Here is an 18,228-nt window from a genome sequence, read left to right as displayed (position 1 = left end):
TGCAGCTTGCAGGTGTTGCCAAGTTTCTTCTTCAATTTTAAAGTAAATCTGTCACCTCCAGGCTCATGAGTTATGTAGACGTCGTGTTGTGGAACACACTGCTTGTGAAAGAGTGAATGTCCTTCTAGGTTCAACTGTGTGCCCAAATCAGTAAAAGTTCTATTTATGCAGATGAGGCCTGACTAAATATTAACATGGTGTCTGGAATGCTGAGATTTGCTTGGCCAATCAGATTGCTTAGAATGCTGACCTGAGAGGGGCCAGCCAGCAAACGACGTCACAACAGGTTTTACAGCGTAACCAACCATCTTCAAATAAAGGTTCATGCCAGAACCTTATAACTGGTGACGATGCAAGATTTATAAGTGAACTACTGTTTTTTGGCTACAAATGTTGTTGCATGCTGCAGGATCATGGCTACAAGTTTTGTTGCATGCTGCATTTTGCTCGTCTGTTTGCTTGTTGTGGTGGATTGGTGGCATAGGTAGTAATAGCCTTATTGTCCCTATGCAGCGAGGCGTTAACAGCTGTTAACAGCCCACACCTTCAGCAGGCAGATCTTATTAATTTATGGAATTCATTATGCATTGTTTCTCATGTCTAGATCACTGCTATCCTTTAGAACCTGAAAGCCCAGGCTCTCACTGTTCCTTAATAATTATAATGTCAGATCAAGGTCTATGCTTCATTATTCCCTGCCTCATTGTCTCTTGGCTTCTCGCTTCCTCACAGAGCCCAGGAGTAGACTTTGGTGACGTCTCGGAGAGGATCGCCCTCCGCCAACGACTGTCTTGCCGAAGCTTTAAGTGGTACTTGGACAACGTATACCCGGAAATGAGGGTGTACAACACCACAGTCACTTACGGAGAGGTAAGCAGCGCAGGCGCTCAGTGGCATGGCACTCAGTATCTGTAACACACGCAGTGCTTAATTTGTGCTTCTTGTTTCCGGTGCTGAGCACCGGCACTTATTTTTGAGGGCCGGCGCTTATTCTTCTGCCTCAAGCATTTGCTGCTAGCAAAAGACACATATGGGACAGACGGAGGAAGGGAAACACGAAAAAGCGTCACAAAGGGAGAAATTAGAAAGCTGCAAGAGTGAGCAGAAGGGGCAGGGAGTGGCTTTATATGGACTGAAGAGGCCCGAGATGGCTTCAGGATTACGCCGCCTACTATTCCGTGTTCACACATTTAATTGCAGCAGCCGCGACATTAAGAGAAGGGCTTTGGGCACCGGCACCTTTTTCTTGACAAATTAAGCACTGAACACGGTAACCTCAGAGCATCTCGTGACTTCAATGGAGAGCCGCCTGGTAGCTCGCGCATGGCTATGTTTCAGTGCTGCTTTTAATCAATGCTGTCAGACGTCACCATTGAGAAGTATTACCCTCTTTGAGAGGGCATCAGATTAGATGGGCTTCAGTGAGTGCTTGAGTGCATGTGGCAGGATTCCATTTAACTACAGTCACTAAATGTAAGAAATGGGTTACGGTGAGTAATGGTTCAACTCTGCAAAGTGATGGTTCTTGGCGTGGATTTAGAAATACCTGATTTCTCAGCTACAGTCTTTCCTCGCTGGCATAGAGATGTGAGTACACACAGTTTCTTCCTGTTAGTTTACCTGATGGTGCAACTCAAGGAATTGCAGGGTTGGTCTATGGGAGCTAAATCCATGCCAGATTTTCAGTATAAATTCTCACTATAAAAATGTTTTTCATTTAGAGTAATGTGCCCGATTCTCTAAACAACTCGAGGTGGAAGATTGACTTTCACTAGCAACGATGCTTTTTTTCACATGAGAACAAAAAATTATGCTGTTATCAAAAGTTGATGTTGCACTTGTACAAGTATTTCCTCACACAAAGGTTTCTGTGAGAACATATCTGCGAGAAGGGTGTGGGGATACTCAGAGTGTGGCATTTTACTGGTTGCAGTGTCTTATAAATTAGTGGATTTTACCAAACAAACAGCTGGCCCCTGAGAAGGGCAGGAGTAAATTCCTTTCGAGTTTGTGAAGGGGCGACAACTCTCACACAACTGACAATAAGATGGGTTCCTCCAGGAGAAAATGTTTGCACTGTGGAGAAAACTTATAACAAGTTTGCAAGTGCACTGGTGCTCTCGAGTCAGGTTTCTCACGAAAATATCTGCATTTCTATTTTCACATGAGAATATGTAAATAAGAAAGAATTGCAGGAGTATGCTTGCAAACGTGCCACTGTTGTAGGTTTCCAGGAATAAGCTGGAAGTCTTTCCTTAATCAAAAAGTGAACAATATTCACCCAAGAAGAAGGAAGTCGGGCCATTTCCATATATAGATATCTCTTCAGAATAGCCCCAAAATCTGGCATTCTGCCGGACTTCATGGACCAAGTTTTAACACCCCTGGTATAAGCAGGGCTGGTCATGGTCCAGTTTGAAGTGGAAAGGTATCAGTTTCAACCCTCATCACAACTGAAATGGGAAAGGGGTCAAATCATTAATGTGCCAAAGAACTTGGGTGCCAAGCAAGGGCGAGTCACCCCTAAGAAACCTAGATGGTTCGCCCCAGAATAAGACCAGTGCATTATTTGATGCGGTTTTCCTTAAAAAAAGTCTAAAAGCCAAAGGCGGGTCTTCTTATCTGGGTACAAATTTTGACAATACCCCAAACCACTTCCAAAATATATATGGCTTTAAATTTTCAATTTTTCTTTCATTTTTCCATTCAACCTTCCAAGTAGATTGTAAGTTATTTATTAATATTGCACATCTTATTTGAAGTGACCGGATGAGAGATTGAAGGCTGTACAGATAGATGCCATACCCACAAGCCATTCACCGAAGAACTATCCATCATGACAGACAGATCTTACAAGCTGAGACACAAAAACTGCAGCTTATGCTACAGACATCTTAGAGGTCCAAGCATTAGAAATATTTTCTAGCGCTCAACAGTTTTATAAACTCATGCTTCAAAGTTCCGATAGTAGCCATGGTGTCATAAAAACCTTGAATAATGAATTAATTGACTAAAAGTGATAGAAGCACTTGTCATCTGTAACAAAGGAAATAGCATCAGCAATAAGTCTCACACTTACCATGAATTTGCCTCAATTATTGTGTTTAAATATTTGTTGGAAAAACTCCTAGTTTTGAGTCAAGTATCGTCTTCTAATTTCATGAAATCATCATAAATCTGTTTACAAACACGAGTTTTTCATTGTTAGCACATAAACTAATTTTCATCTGTTGAAATTTTTTTGAAAATGCAACCGTGTTCCCTCTGAACCCTCCTGTCGATTTGTGATAAATAAACGTTCTTGTCCTCAAATTCCAGCTGCCATTTTCCAAAAATGTACATGTTTTCTATTCACTTAGTAGCTTTCCATTATTAGTAAATAAACACATCTTCCTTCAAACATCAACTTGCAATTTCAGTACCTCATCCTAATATGAGCATTCAACTTTATGAATATAAACTCATCTTAGCCTTTAATTCCAGCATTTATTTTTGGTAAGTAAATACATCATTTCCCGAACAAAAGTTTCTAATTTCTGGGAATACCGGATTTTGTCTCAAATACCAAGGTTTCATTTTTAGCAAATATATTTGTTTGATTCCCAAACATCAGTGACAGTTTCATGATCTGCTTTCTTTTATTACTCAGATGCTGCCCCATGTAATCATATGTCAACATCACAGGCGAGAAATGTCCACCTCATCTCCTTATTTCTCACAAATGCATCAGTACTTTCTGGGTTCCATGACCAGCTGGTTTTGTTGGCCTATAATTAGGAAAGGCCATGTAGACCACAGCTTGATTAAAAGTCATTTGAGAAGTGCACTGAAAAACTATTCAGCTGTAGGCCTGGGCGGAGTTCGCGGAGTTGTGCTACGTGGAGCTCTGCGATGTGCCCATAAATCTCTGCTGTGCTACGCGGGGCTCTGCAAACAGCAGAGTGCGTTAGGTCGCGCTGTTCGCCCTGATTTTTAGTGCCAGGTGTTTGGCCCGCACTGAAAAATCAGTACAAACGGCTCCCTGTGCAACGCAAGAGGGTACTGCTTCTTTTCAGCCGCTCAAGTTGATTTTCTACTCGAGCGGAAGCTACCTCAATGAGAACGGAAGGTTTCTCAACGTGAACGGTCGCAACCATACTATGACCACTCACGTTGAGAAATCTCGCCCCGAGGTGGTCTTGAGTAAGATTTTCCTTGCTCGCGCTCACCAACTCACCGTTGACAAGCACAAGCGAGGAAAAAACTCTGGTCCACTCCACTATGCTGAGTTTTTCAGAACTCGGCGCTCTACGCGGAGCGCGGAGTGGGAAAAATTCTGCAAACTCAATGAGTGGAGCGGAGTTCACTGCCCACCCCTACTCAGCAGCTGGCAGTTCAACCTCCTTGTCAAAACCTTGTAAAAAGATTCTAGAGGATTCTTTAAGCCATGACTAGGACAACTACAGTGAGTTAGGTATCTATTTGCCTCAGTTAGAGCAGATATCCACACACAGGGAATGCCAGAGACAGTCATTTTTACTGCAAAGTAGAATGCAAGGAGCGGGTTCTTTTTTGCCATAGTTTTAAACTATGGAGTGGTCGACAGGCGTAGTGTTTCGCCGTCTCTGACCACAAATCTGTATTACAATTCCTGACCTCTCTCCCAGACCGACCACTACACACACAATCACAGTTGCATTGAAAAGGCTCTTGGGAATATATTCCTCCATAAAACATGTGTTGGCTGCCCTTTTTCCATATCAAAGAATGTTTGATGCAACTCAGCGTTGCCTGGAATATTTATTTGAACGTGTGCCTCTTAACAAGGGTGCCAATCTCCCATAATTCATAAAATGCGAAGTGGTTTCTTAAGCTTTAACCATGCCTGTTCTTTGTAAGGATGATGAAACAGCGAAGATAATCCTTTTGTAGCCATATAAAACCAGTGCACAACTTAACACATAGTGTTGGTATCATTAACACAGAAAACACACACCAGGCAGTGGTCCCACGGTCTTTAAGAGAGGCTAATGTGTACCTTTGTGCCTGTTTGTTGATATGTGCGTTGATAAAAATGTCACATTAATGTGACTTGTCTGCTCAGTCCCAGTTAACATTTTCAATGTGACTTTGACACGTTGTGGGCATTTTCTCTTATTTAAATCAAATATATTCCTAAAGTGCTGCACATTCCAGTATGTGTCATGTACATTTGAGGACATACAAGTATGGGTGGGCACTCAACTACATTTTTGATTTTTATAGTGATCGCGGAAGAGGCTGTGTGTCGCTTTCTGTTTGTCTTACTATGCAAGGTATATCACAGAAAGACATGTTAGCGTGTTCATTTGCATTTGATTTTGTTTACATGACACATGTTATACTTCAGGATTCAAAATTATCACCACAGCGGACAGCATTATAATGTTGACGTAGTTTCCAGATTAGATTACCACAATTGCAAAATGTGGTTTTCAACCCAAGTGGGTGTCACATATGTGAATATTGCATGCATCCTTTAGTAGCGTAAATGTGATTACATTCTAAGCATTGTAACACCCTCTCATACAGTGTATTATTGTGTTAGAATCTCATTATCTCTATATCATGATGTACTATATCAGATTCCTTTATTCTAACCATTACGATAACATTATTTGTAGCACTTAGTTCTGTTTGATTAGTCCATGATTAATATTGAGTATCTTACACTGTACTTTGATCTTTTATGTACCTTTTATCGTTGTATTAATATCTGCAGTTAGAAACATAAACTTCCCACATAGAGATTCCAAAACATTATTCAATTTTTCTTCCAAAATACATTATATGGATCGCTAAATGATAATCTTAATTCCAAGGTTTATATCTGTGTTGAAACTTGATTGCCTTGTAAATATTCACCCATAATTCTTCATCAAAGTTCAGGCCAGATGGAGAAAGATTTTCCAAGTCTATCATGTATTTGGATTTTAATTTCTTTGACATTCATGTTCAGGTTCCACTGCAGATATTTTCCCAACTTGATCTAATTAAAAGAACAACACAAAAATGTAGTTACCTTTGTGTGGTTCCTGAAAGTGTCTAAGCCAATTTTTGTAAATCCATTTGTTGTTCAAAACATGTGTTTTTTACTGCAAAGATAGGCAAAGACTTTGTATCATGCAATCTACAGGGCCAGTGTTTGATGCTGAGTATTCCATCCAGCACATGTGTCCTGAAGCAGGCCTTTGTTTTGCGCTCTTCTTCTTATGGGTTGGCACCTGTTGTTATTTTAATGATTTTGCATGTTTGTGTGTGATTTGTGGAAAAGGTTATAATGTCGGTTCTTGTGTCATTGGCCTTCTTTAAGATGTCCCAATTTCATTGTGGCATGTTTGTGTTTTGGGTTCTCTCTTCATTATATGGCACGTGCATCTATAAAATACTAGAGTTACAGTCAAGTAGCATTTTCCCATCTTTTTATAAAAGCATGTAAAAACAATGCTGTACCCATCCTCTGCCAGAAAGTATAAATGTCAAAATAGCAATAAGTAACCATAAATTTTGTGTTGCCTCCCAGAACAGCAAATGCAAAAGCTGAAATGGGGGGGAAAAAGTAACTAGAGAACATGGCCACCATTTATGGATGGTTACAGGTGGGGCTGCCATGCGATTTGCTGCTGCTGGTATATATTGTCGTTCATATGATGTAACCAGTTTACCACTTTACCCCAGTCATACCAGTCTTTGTAGAGCACTGGCCTTTGGAAGATATTTCACAGTTTCAATATGGGCCAGGTTGCCTCTGTCCCACTGCCATAGAGTGTGCAGGGCACTAGATAGATAACATGCCTTATCATAAACTAGAGAGCCCCAGCTCCAATGCCTTCCATGTAGGCGCGATGTTCTGACACAGCAATATTTAGGAGTTAAAAACCAACCGAGGCATCATGGCTCCTTATTAAGGCTTCAGATCATTAAGTCCCCAAAGCCCTCCAGTTAGGAGCATGGAAAGAAGAGCTGACTTCCGCTAGTTTGTGTAATGTCAGCCCCCAGGAGAACCAAGAGCACAGTTTATGTTTGTGGCTCGTGTGTGATTACTGCGCACAGCAAGGTTGATGACTCCACAGAAACTCTTGGAGATCAGCTCTCAAACAGTTTTTTACAGGTAATCTCTCTAGTCCTTGTGTCTCTCTCTTCCTAGGTCTGGAGTAGCTGCTCCATTTTTTGGGGGAATCTACTGTGCCATGATTACGCCATCCCACTTATGCTCGCAGATTGGCCACTTGGTACTCCCCCCAGACCCACAATAAATATGGGGGTGTTCCCCTCCCTCCCGCACCAGGCAAGAACTTACTGGTTCCTTTAGTAGGAGTAATTTTCTATGTGCTTCTAGGTGGGAAAGGCATGGAAATTTCTGAGTAGGTTTTTGGGTGTCTGCAGAAGATTGGCTGGCCGTATCAAAATGCTGCTTTTTGTTTGCAACGGGTGGCAATATATATAGCCACTGTTTATTGGAAAACAAAACATTCAACAAAAGTGTGCATGCCTTTCACTAATGAAATCAAGCGAATTGTAAAAGGCAAGCCCATGAACCAGCCAAACTGATGGGAGTGGTTAAAAGCCCACAGAGAGTTTACAACAGGGGCCAGAGCGCTTTTGCGCGCTCGACCCTAAAAAAGAGATTTCATGGCCAGTCCCTTCTGCCGCTGTAACACCCATTTTCAGATTTTTTTCCCCTCCTTTAACCATGACTCATGCAGAAAAATAAACACGATAAGTGGATTTGTGATCTTAAAAGTTCATCAATCCTGATTCTTTGTATGGGATATACATTATACAAATATAAATCCAAGTTTTGCTTCTATATCTGACACTATACTTTTAGGGCTATTTAGAAGGTTTCATCGTTTGTCTCACGTCAAACAAGAGTGTGCAGATCCTTAAAATTGATTTATTTCTTCAGAAAGCAAAATCTTGCTGAAAGGAAATCTTCCCCTTTAACTATCTTGACTGTCCACCTCCAGGTATATCAATGAGATCATTAAAGAGATTTGATCCCAGAATAGAAAACCCTTAGGTTTGCACGGTTTCAGTGATTAATTACTACTTTTCAGCTCAGAGCCTTCCCGGAAAAGAGGTCAGAATATTGCTACATATTGTTCATTTAAATTGGAACAATTGAACCTAAAATGTGGATTTTCCCAGTAGAATGGGCACACTCACAGCTTCTGGCTCTGCAATCATTGGCAGAGGACTTTGGGGAAGAGGAGTAGGGCCGTCACAAAAGGAGAAGAGCTGGGGCTGTTTGCTCTGGACCAGGGCCGCCAACTTTTTGTGGGTCCTGCACTCCTGTTACAGTCTGTTTTTGTAATAGAAAGCAGGCCTGACCTGTCTGTTTATGATACAGCTAATGTTCAACACCACTATGTGGTGCTATATACTGTGGGACATACTTACAAGGACTGATGCATTGCTATGTTGCAACAGCAATGCGTAAAAATTCCTTGTGCTGGGACAAGACAGGTTATGGTGCCATGGATGCGTCTTATTTACAATATGGGGCACCATGGCGTAAGGTACCAAGGATGCGTCACAAATTCTGACGCATCAGTGGGAAGGATGCCACAGTGCAACAGGGCCAAAAGTGACGCACTGCTGAAGTTGTCCTTACGACCAATGAACTTCAGCAATGCATCAAAAAACAGAGGCGATGCGTCCGTTCTCACTGATGCAAGTAGCTTAATGTGTGGGGGACAATGTAATAGGCTGTAAAATGGTGAAATAGTCCCCTTGTACACCAATACATTGGTCCAGAATGTAATGCACATAAGTATGAGTTATGGCTTTTTGTCACATTATAGTGGGCATAGTCTACTTATGTGTGCGTAGAGACCTCAGGATGTGTGCCATGTTGAGTGACACTTGAATGTGAGTGGATACCAGTATATGTTGCAATGTAAAGTGACAATTCTTGTGTTGCCTTCCTTATGTGTGTACCTACCTGTTGTGCTTTGAAGTACGCTTGGCTGGAGTCAGGGACCCATTCCCATATGAAGACGTGGCAATCCTGGCCTGTCACTTATATCGACGACACAACGTCACATAGCCTTGCTACAGTGGATGATGATATCATAGTTGCCATGGTCCCTGTTTGGTCAAGGGGTCCTACAACATGATTGTTACATGTGTAGACCTACTACTGGTAGAGGGGATGTGATTTTATAACTCATTACAGAGTGTTAAGTGACTTAATATGGTCAGATTCCTATTGCACAGCCACTGCGTCAGTTCCTATGCCTGGGTTATGGAGGCGTATGAATTTTGACACATTCTAGGTTTTGCAAGATACATCTGAGAGAAGCGTGACATACATTTAAAAACTTGTAAATATCACTGCAACAGTTGTAAGTGAGATTTTCCGACGGAACGCCTACCCTGTATACATTACAATAAACTGTGTGATGCATCTGGTTCCCATACAGGTATTTTCTGATGCAGGCCTAGGCAAACTGATGCATTGGACCAAATGCGTAGCCCTGTAAATATAGAGCCAACAGAGCGTCACTGGAGCATCAAAAAAATGGACGCAACGTGGCACAAGCTCCTTGTAAACATATGTCCCTGTGTATGTCCTGTACTATTGTGCATACTAATTACAAGCTGCTCTTTGGGTTGCGAGTGGAGCCCCACAAAAAAACAATGTATCATGAGCTTCTTACTTTCCTGAAGGGGAGAGGGTGGGACCAAAGGAGCTGAGGATGTTGAAGTGCCTCATGCTTAGCTGACAATTGGAAAACGTTATTTCTGCGGCACGAAATAGCGGAGCTCTCATCAGATAAAACTACAGTCCTGCTAGGCAGATGGCATTTAAATGGTGTTTGGTGTCAGCTTTTTCCCCCATCACTGAGAAGAAGGTGATGCAAAATCAATTTTAGCACCTTGTTTTGCTGGGGTGTAAAGAAATGTCTCCCTGTTGCAGTTACCCCCCACTTTTGCCTGATACTGATGCTGACTTGACTGAGAAGTGTGCTGGGACCCTGCTAACCAGGCCCCAGCACCAGTGTTCTTTCACCTAAAATGTACCATTGTCTCCACAATTGGCACAACCCTGGCACCCAGGTAAGTCCCTTGTAACTGGTACCCCTGGTACCAAAGGCCCTGATGCCAGGGAAGGTCTCTAAGGGCTGCAGCATGTCTTATGCCACCCTAGGGACCCCTCACTCAGCACAGACACACTGCTTGCCAGCTTGTGTGTGCTGGTGGGGAGAAAATGACTAAGTCGACATGGCACTCCCCTCAGGGTGCCATGCCAACCTCACACTGCCTATGGCATAGGTAAGTCACCCCTCTAACAGGCCTTACAGCCCTAAGGCAGGGTGCACTATACCACAGGTGAGGGCATATGTGCATGAGCACTATGCCCCTACAGTGTCTAAGCAAAACCTTAGACATTGTAAGTGCAGGGTAGCCATAAGAGTATATGGGCTGGGAGTCTGTCAAAAACGAACTCCACAGCTCCATAATGGCTACACTGAATACTGGGAAGTTTAGTATCAAACTTCTCAGAATAATAAACCCACACTAATGCCAGTGTTGGATTTATAAAAAAATGCACACAGAGGGCATCTTAGAGATACCCCCTGTATTTTACCCAATTGTTCAGTGCAGGACTGACTGGTCTCTGCCAGCCTGCTGCTGAGAGACAAGTTTCTGACCTCATGCGGTGAGAGCCTTTGTGCTCTCTGAGGACAGAAACAAAGCCTGCTCTGGGTGGAGGTGCTTCACACCTCCCCCTGCAGGAACTGTAACACCTAGCAGTGAGCTTCAAAGGCTCAAGCTTCGTGTTACAATGCCTCAGGGCACTCCAGCTAGTGGAGATGCCCGCCCCCTGGACCCAGCCCCCACTTTTGGCGGCAAGTCCAGGAGAGATAATGAGAAAAACAAGGAGGAGTCACTGGCCAGTCAGGACAGCCCCTAAGGTGTCCTGAGCTGAGGTGACTCTGACTTTTAGAAATCCTCCATCTTGTAGAAGGAGGATTCCCCCAATAGGGATAGGAATGTGACCCCCTCCCCTTGGAGGAGGCACAAAGAGGGTGTACCCACCCTCAGGGCTAGTAGCCATTGGCTACTAACCCCCCAGACCTAAACACACCCTTAAATTTAGTATTTAAGGGCTCCCCTGAACCTAAGAATTTAGATTCCTGAAACTACAAGAAGAAGAGGACTGCTGAGCTGAAAAACCCCTGCAGAGGAAGAACAGAAGACACCAACTGCTTTGGCCCCAGACTTACCGGCCTGTCTCCTGCCTTCCAAAGAAACCTGCTCCAGCGACGCTTTCCAAGGGACCAGCGACCTCTGAATCCTCTGAGGACTGCCCTGCTTCAAGAAAGACAAGAAACTCCCGAGGACAGCGGCACTGCTCCAAAAGAACTGCAACTTTGTTTCAAGGAGCAGATTTAAAGACCCCTGCAACTCCCCGCAAGAAGCGCGAGACTTGCAACACTGCACCCGGCGACCCCAACTCGACTGGTGGAGAACCAACACCTCAGGGAGGACCCTCCGGCGACTCCAAGACCGTGAGTAACCAAAGTTGTCCCCCCTGAGCCCCCACAGCGACGCCTGCAGAGGGAATCCCGAGGCTCCCCCTGACCGCGACTGCCTGAACTCCATTTCCCGACGGCTGGAAAAGACCCTGCACCCGCAGCCCCCAGCACCTAAAGGAACGGAACTCCTGTGCAGGAGTGACCCCCAGGAGGCCCTCTCCCTTGCCCAGGTGGTGGCTACCCCGAGGAGCCCCCCCTTGCCTGCCTGCAATGCTGAAGAGATCCCTTGATCTCCCATAGGAAACTATTGGAAACCCGACGCGTGTTCCCACACTGCACCCGGCCGCCCCCGCACTGCTGAGGGTGTACTTTTTGTGTGGACTTGTGTCCCCCACGGTGCCCTACAAAACCCCCCTGGTCTGCCCTCCGAAGACGCGGGTACTTACCTGCTGGCAGACTGGAACCGGGGCACCCCCTTCTCTCCATTATAGCCTATGTGTTTTGGGCACCTCTTTGACCTCTGCACCTGACCGGCCCTGAGCTGCTGGTGTGGTGACTTTGGGGTTGCTCTGAACCCCCAACGGTGGGCTACCTTGGACCAAGAACTGAAACCTGTAAGTGACTTACTTACCTGCTAAAACTAACATTACTTTACCTCCCCCAGGAACTGTGAAAATTGCACTGTGTCCACTTTTAAAACAGCTTATTGTGTTTTATGTAAAAAGTATACATGCTAATGTAATGATTCAAAGTTCCTAAAGTACTTACCTGCAATACCTTTCAAATGAGATATTACATGTAGAATTTGAACCTGTGGTTCTTAAAATAAACTAAGAAAAGATATTTTTCTATAACAAAATCTATTGGCTGGATTTGTCTCTGAGTGTGTGTTCCTCATTTATTGCCTGTGTGTATGTACAACAAATGCTTAACACTACTCCTTTGATAAGCCTACTGCTCGACCACACTACCACAAAATAGAGCATTAGTATTATCTCTTTTTGCCACTATCTTACCTCTAAGGGGAACCCTTGGATTCTGTGCATGCTATTCCTTACTTTGAAATAGCACATACAGAGCCAACTTCCTACATGGGGTGTGCGAAATCCACATAATTTGTTTTTGCATAATTATGTGAAAATTCAGAAACATTATGTGAAATTAGGTGAAATTACTTTCAATTGTGTGAAATGCAAAACCAACATTTGATGCTATATTATAGATGAAATGCGTTGTCACATCCTATGAATACAAGGACGCCTTATGTACTAAAAAATATAACAAAAATCATAAATCCCAGGGGTGTAGCTCCAGTAGGGGTGTTTGGGGTGTTACAGCCCTCTAATAAATGTATTTTCTGATAAGTAGTTGGGTACAAGTGCTTTCAGTCGGGTATGGTGAAGCGTCTGTTGGATTTCACCAGGGATTTTTACGTAAACACAGACAAAAACCCACACACCCTCTCCCGCTCTCAGTTTTGAAAGTCTTCAAAAATGTTGGTTATTTTACAAAATGTGTTTTCTCTTGCTTAGTATCTGTACCAATCCACATTCCTCTCCCTTTCCACAGCCCCTTAACCTATATCTTAGACCCTCCTTATCCTATAATGTATTTTAACATCATGTGCCCGCATGATTTTTGGAAAATGTATAGCTAACACATCCCCAGTCTTACTGACCAAACTACACACCTGTAAATGACACAAACAGCAACTGCTCGCCTTCTGGTCATTTGCTTTCCTCCTGTGTGCTTTGGCTAAACATTTCCCACCGACAGTGCATAATAGCATCATTTTTTGATAATTTCGCAGAACAAGTGTATCATGAAATTACGCAAGATTACTCCAGTGCAATGAAAATTGTGCCCAGGCCTTCTGATGCATAAAGCATTATGCCCATGGAGAAGCCCACCATCCACTTGTCCACCCACTGGTGGTTACCTGTGAAGGCTCACACAAGCGCTTTGTTCCCGTTGGCGAGATCTGCTGCCTGTGAGGATCTGGATTTTTTTTTTCTTCGATTTAACTCTTACCACTTTCGCTTTTGTGGAAAGTGGATGAATTAACTGAGATTGGAGATGAGAAGTAAGAAGCTAATAATATATGATGCTTGATGGTCTCAGAGGGAATGGCAGAAGGTGTCAGAAATGTTGTGAAGGATGGATTGTAGTATTGTGTCTTGGGCACACACCTGTTATTCTTCAATATGTTAATGTTTGCCAACCTGAGGCTGTATTACGAGTATGCCGTATTTTCCTTGTTTGCACCACTGTGCATTTTTCAAAAGGCATTCCCTGCCCAAGCAAGAAAAGTGTGCCGTATTAGAATGAATGCGCATGTTTGCTGCTGCCCTCGGGGCAGCGCCTTCAAGTCAAATACCGAACCGCTTTGAAGCAGCTGCTCTGTGTTTCACTGTGCAGGCAGCAACCCGCCGGTACTTTTAAGAGGGGAGAGAGATCCCCTTGCAGGCGGATACAGTGAGTGACTGCACACACCTGCAAGGGGATGTCTGAGTGGTCCATAGAACCCAGAGGGCTGCTATAAAGTGGCGCTCTGAAAATGTGCCACCTTTTTGTGGTGCACTGTCAATGCACCTTCTAAGAGCTTCTTTGCCTTTGCACCCACTTCTATAAAACAGAGCGGGCGTAGAGGCAAAGAGATTCCCTCATTTACAGGGGGTCATGCCCCGATTCAAATGAGGGGACACCCTCTGATGATAGCTCTGGCAATATATGTGTGCCAGCACAGTCTGTATTATAGAAGGGGACGCACATGTGTTTGTGGTCCCTTCTGTAATACCAAACTGCCTGGGGGTGTGCAAAGTGGGTGCAAACGCCAAAGTGTGACTATTTGCAAAAACGGAACCAATAAGAACTTTTAATAATAAGCATTCATGTATTAAAGTATATGTTTAACACATTAAAGAAAGAGCAAGTGTATTTTCCATAATTTGTGCAATCTACAAAATACAAACTTGATTTTACCACGCGGCCCTGCTCATCGCTCCTTACTCTGCAGTCATTAAATATTGTGCAAAGCAGGCTTGCTTTGCATAATATTTTGTTGAATGATGCTCGATCTATGGAATAATGGACTGGATAAATATTTGGTGGGAAGGCGGAGGGGGTGAAAAAGGATAGTCAGTAAATCAGATTTTGTCTGATTGATTGCAGGTTCGCAACAGCAAAGCCAGCGGCTACTGCTTGGACCAGGGATCAGAAGATGATGACAAAGCCATCCTCTACCCCTGCCACGGGATGTCCTCTCAGGTAATTTAGACAACTGTGCACCACCCAAAACCAACTCTGTCTGATCATTAGAGAAAATTAGCAAAGCATAAAACAGATGAAACAGACTATCTGTTGTGATGACTTGTCGGCTAGAGTAGCCTCGGTGTAGGAGGCGCTTTATAAATGCTTCACATTTTATTTCAGTTCAACTATCATAAGAAGTTGTGAGCAGAATTGGGGAAGTTCTACTTTGCAAAGTTTTTTTTGTACTTCACTTCATGAACTTATTAACGTTTAAGCAAAAGGAAACATTGGTAAAGCCAATTGTTCTGACTTTTTGTTACGGGAATTGTTTGGTAATTGTTCTTGACCTTATGTGTGCTGTCCTAGAAAGAAAGTCCCTGAATGATGGAACATCTCCATCTACAACAATGTGGGGAATTGGAGTAGGGCCATTTGGTTTCTAGAGAGTATAGGCAGAATTAAAATGTGTCCTCCAAGAAAAGCATGATGAAGAGTCAGAAGCTGAAGTTTGTGATGAACTTAAAATTTGGACACAGTCAAATTCTGCTTATAAGATATTTCTGACAAACAGCAGTATTTCCATCGCACTCTCAAAAACCTTTATGTGGTAAACGAAACAATTAAGGGCCTGGTTATGACTTTGGAGGATGGGATACTTCGTCAAAAAACATTATGACTATCCCGCCCGCCGTATTACAAGTTCCATTATATCCTATGGAACTTGTAAAACAGCGGGCGGGATAGCCGTCACGTTCAACGGAGTATCCCATCCACCAAGGTCGTAATCAGGCCCTAAGTCTAACAGTATGTTATCATTGACAGTAAAGTAAAACAAATGATTGCCGAAGGGCAATTAGTGAGTAGTGGTGGGCGGAACTCACGGAATTTCACTCTGAAATTCCGCTGGGTTACAAAAAAGATTCAACAGAGTTCCACCAATGGCTGGAAAATATGACACCTGCTTTGTTTGCACTGCAATTTACTACCTGTAGCATGAGCAGCACTGAAAGATCAGCGCAAAGAGCACCTTGCATTGTGCAAGAGTGTGCTCCCATTAGAGTTGATTTTGCTGCTTCTCGTGTAGAAAATCTACTTGAACTGCAGCAAATTTACTCAAGCGTCTGTGGCCACCTGCGTTAGAAAATCACGCTCGGGGATGTCAAATCTCGCTCGCATTTTCTGGAGCCTTGCGAGAGAAAAATTGTCCCACAAGATGAAGGACCAATTCTGCCAAGTCAGCCTACCCCTAGTGAATAGCACCGTGTCTTTATGACAGGCCTTGGCATCCAAATAGCACAAAATTCCTAAAAAAGCCATCAATCAACAATTAAGTTGCAAACATGTAAGGAAAGTAAAAACATCAAAAAACACACAGTGGCAGTCATTTTCATTCTCAAAAAAGGTTTAAGTTAAATTCTAACTCTGTGTGTGCATGTGCGTGTGTGTTATCTCAATGTAATGTGTGATGCCATGGACTGCAATATACAGTATGTGTGCTTATGCTTGTCTATGTGTGTCTCCTGAATGTGTAGAGAATGTTTTTGTTGGAATGATGTACCTTGAGGAGGCAGTTATGTAATGGATGAAGAAGGTGGTGATCAATGAGGAAGAAATTAGGACAGGCCTGTATGGCGAGTTGAGCAATTGAAGAATAAATACAGTCTCTCACATGTTTGACTTTGTCTTCTTAACTGTAGAGACTTTGTAAAACAGTATACTTGAGACTTCATCACCAAAACATGAGAACACAAACAGGACCATGTAACCATCCATGAAATACCTTGGCCTTGATGAACAGCCTAGCTAGCAGTTGCAGAGCAGGGAAAACATATAAAAGCCAGTGGCTGAAGAGGTCTGACCCAAAATCCACTTCCTCTATGTTTTGCTTCTTATTGTCATTTTTGAAGAACTGGTGAATTATTTTTTCCCAACAGCAAAAGTTGTCTGTGCTAACACCTAAAAGGTGTAGTAGGTGAATTAATAAGCAAAATTAATGTCTAGTAGCAGAAAAGCCCTTAAGAACCTACTTTTATTGTAATAGAATTATCTCTCAAAACAGAATTCGTGAGAAACACCTCCCTCAAAAAAATCAGCTATCATGGATAGGGTTGTGGAATAGTTGAGGTCGCACTTGGTAACTGTGTTGGCCTTTTTCATCAAACCTCACCAACTTCACAAATTTAGAAAGTTTTTTTTTATAATAAAGAATAGTGGGGTGCACAGTTCTGAGAACATGCCCTGCAAAAGCAACTCTTTTCTAGACCTACTTCTTTGGCCCTCATTAGACGTGACCTCCTAATCCTGATGGGGACAGTAACATCAGTTAACTTTCACCCAGAAGTTTCAGCTGCTAAAAGCAGTTAAATCTCCAGGTGAAAGTCTGATACAAAATGAGGAATACCTTGGTATATGGATTTCTCCTTAGTTCCTCATTTCTTAGTGGACCCTCAGAGTCCAAATTGTATTGCACCGGATTTTCCCATCACTGGGGGTACCAGTACCACCAGTATTGGTAACAGTCGGGGTTGGGGAAAATCCAGCCCATTATCAGGCCACCCATAATGAGTGCCTTTATAGAAGAATGTGAGCACAATATTAAAAAGTGGTGCAATGCATGCATTCCACCACTTTGTGACTCCTTGCAACACATTATGCCTGCGCCAGGCATAATGTATGCAGTGGGGGGCGTTCCAGTGTTAGGAGCCCCACAAGAATGATGCAATGTAATCTACAAGATGTAATTGCACCATTTTTGGCGTCATTTCCAACACCTCCTCAAAGCAGGCATATAAGGGTGCACCCATTGAAATCAATGGGCCTCCTTGCAATTTGCTCCACTGGCATCAACATTTTTTTAGTGCCATTGGCCTAGCGTGCGCCATGATGCACCGTGTTGTACATATGGGGCACCCATGGTGTTGTATGTTGCGGTGGGGGGGGCACAAGAAATCTGGTGCATTAGCACTGATTCACCAGATTCTTGTAAATCTGGGCCAAAGTCTGCATGAAAAAGAGGAATGCAACAAAGAGTGAAACACATGCATGTTAGAGGTCTGTAGGTAATAGATTCAGATAATGCAGGTTCATTCTGACAACATACTGGAGAACAGTTAGGTCATGTATGATACATGGATTCTGAAGCTAGCAGCTCGCTGGTAGATGTGTCCAAGGAGAACATTTTGGGGAGCGCTGACTGTGGAACAGTCCTGCACTCAGAGCTTTTCCTCTATACGGGGACTTGAGGTCGTAGGGATGATGTAGCTCTTAGAGCTCTGTTTCACTGAGATGGAACATTGATGGGCCAGGTACTCCCAGATGTAAGTAAGCCCATATACGTCATGCAGGACTCTTGAAATGGAAGCATGACTCTGGGTGTCTCTTTCAAAAAGACCAGGGCTTGTTTTAGGGGATCACGTTTCCTGGTTCTGGAAATGAGCTGGGCAGCAAGATGTAGGAGTCCCTTGGGGGT

The 18,228-nt window shown here is 43.2% G+C and overlaps 1 protein-coding gene across 1 annotated transcript in view; it reads left to right on the top strand.

The window, feature by feature from the left end:
* GALNT9 (polypeptide N-acetylgalactosaminyltransferase 9) overlaps positions 1-18,228 on the top strand; it is a 665,915-nt gene that overhangs the window by 573,493 nt on the left and 74,194 nt on the right. Inside the window, exons 8-9 of the mRNA XM_069215248.1 lie at positions 733-870; positions 14,679-14,774. Coding sequence (XP_069071349.1) covers positions 733-870; positions 14,679-14,774 — 234 coding nt within the window. The remainder of the gene's footprint in view (positions 1-732; positions 871-14,678; positions 14,775-18,228) is intronic.

This window comes from Pleurodeles waltl, chromosome 11 (genome assembly GCF_031143425.1).
Source record: "Pleurodeles waltl isolate 20211129_DDA chromosome 11, aPleWal1.hap1.20221129, whole genome shotgun sequence".
In the NCBI taxonomy this organism is placed as follows: domain Eukaryota; kingdom Metazoa; phylum Chordata; class Amphibia; order Caudata; family Salamandridae; genus Pleurodeles; species Pleurodeles waltl.
Note: the sequence above shows the minus strand (reverse complement) of the source record. Positions and strands in the feature narration are given on the sequence as shown.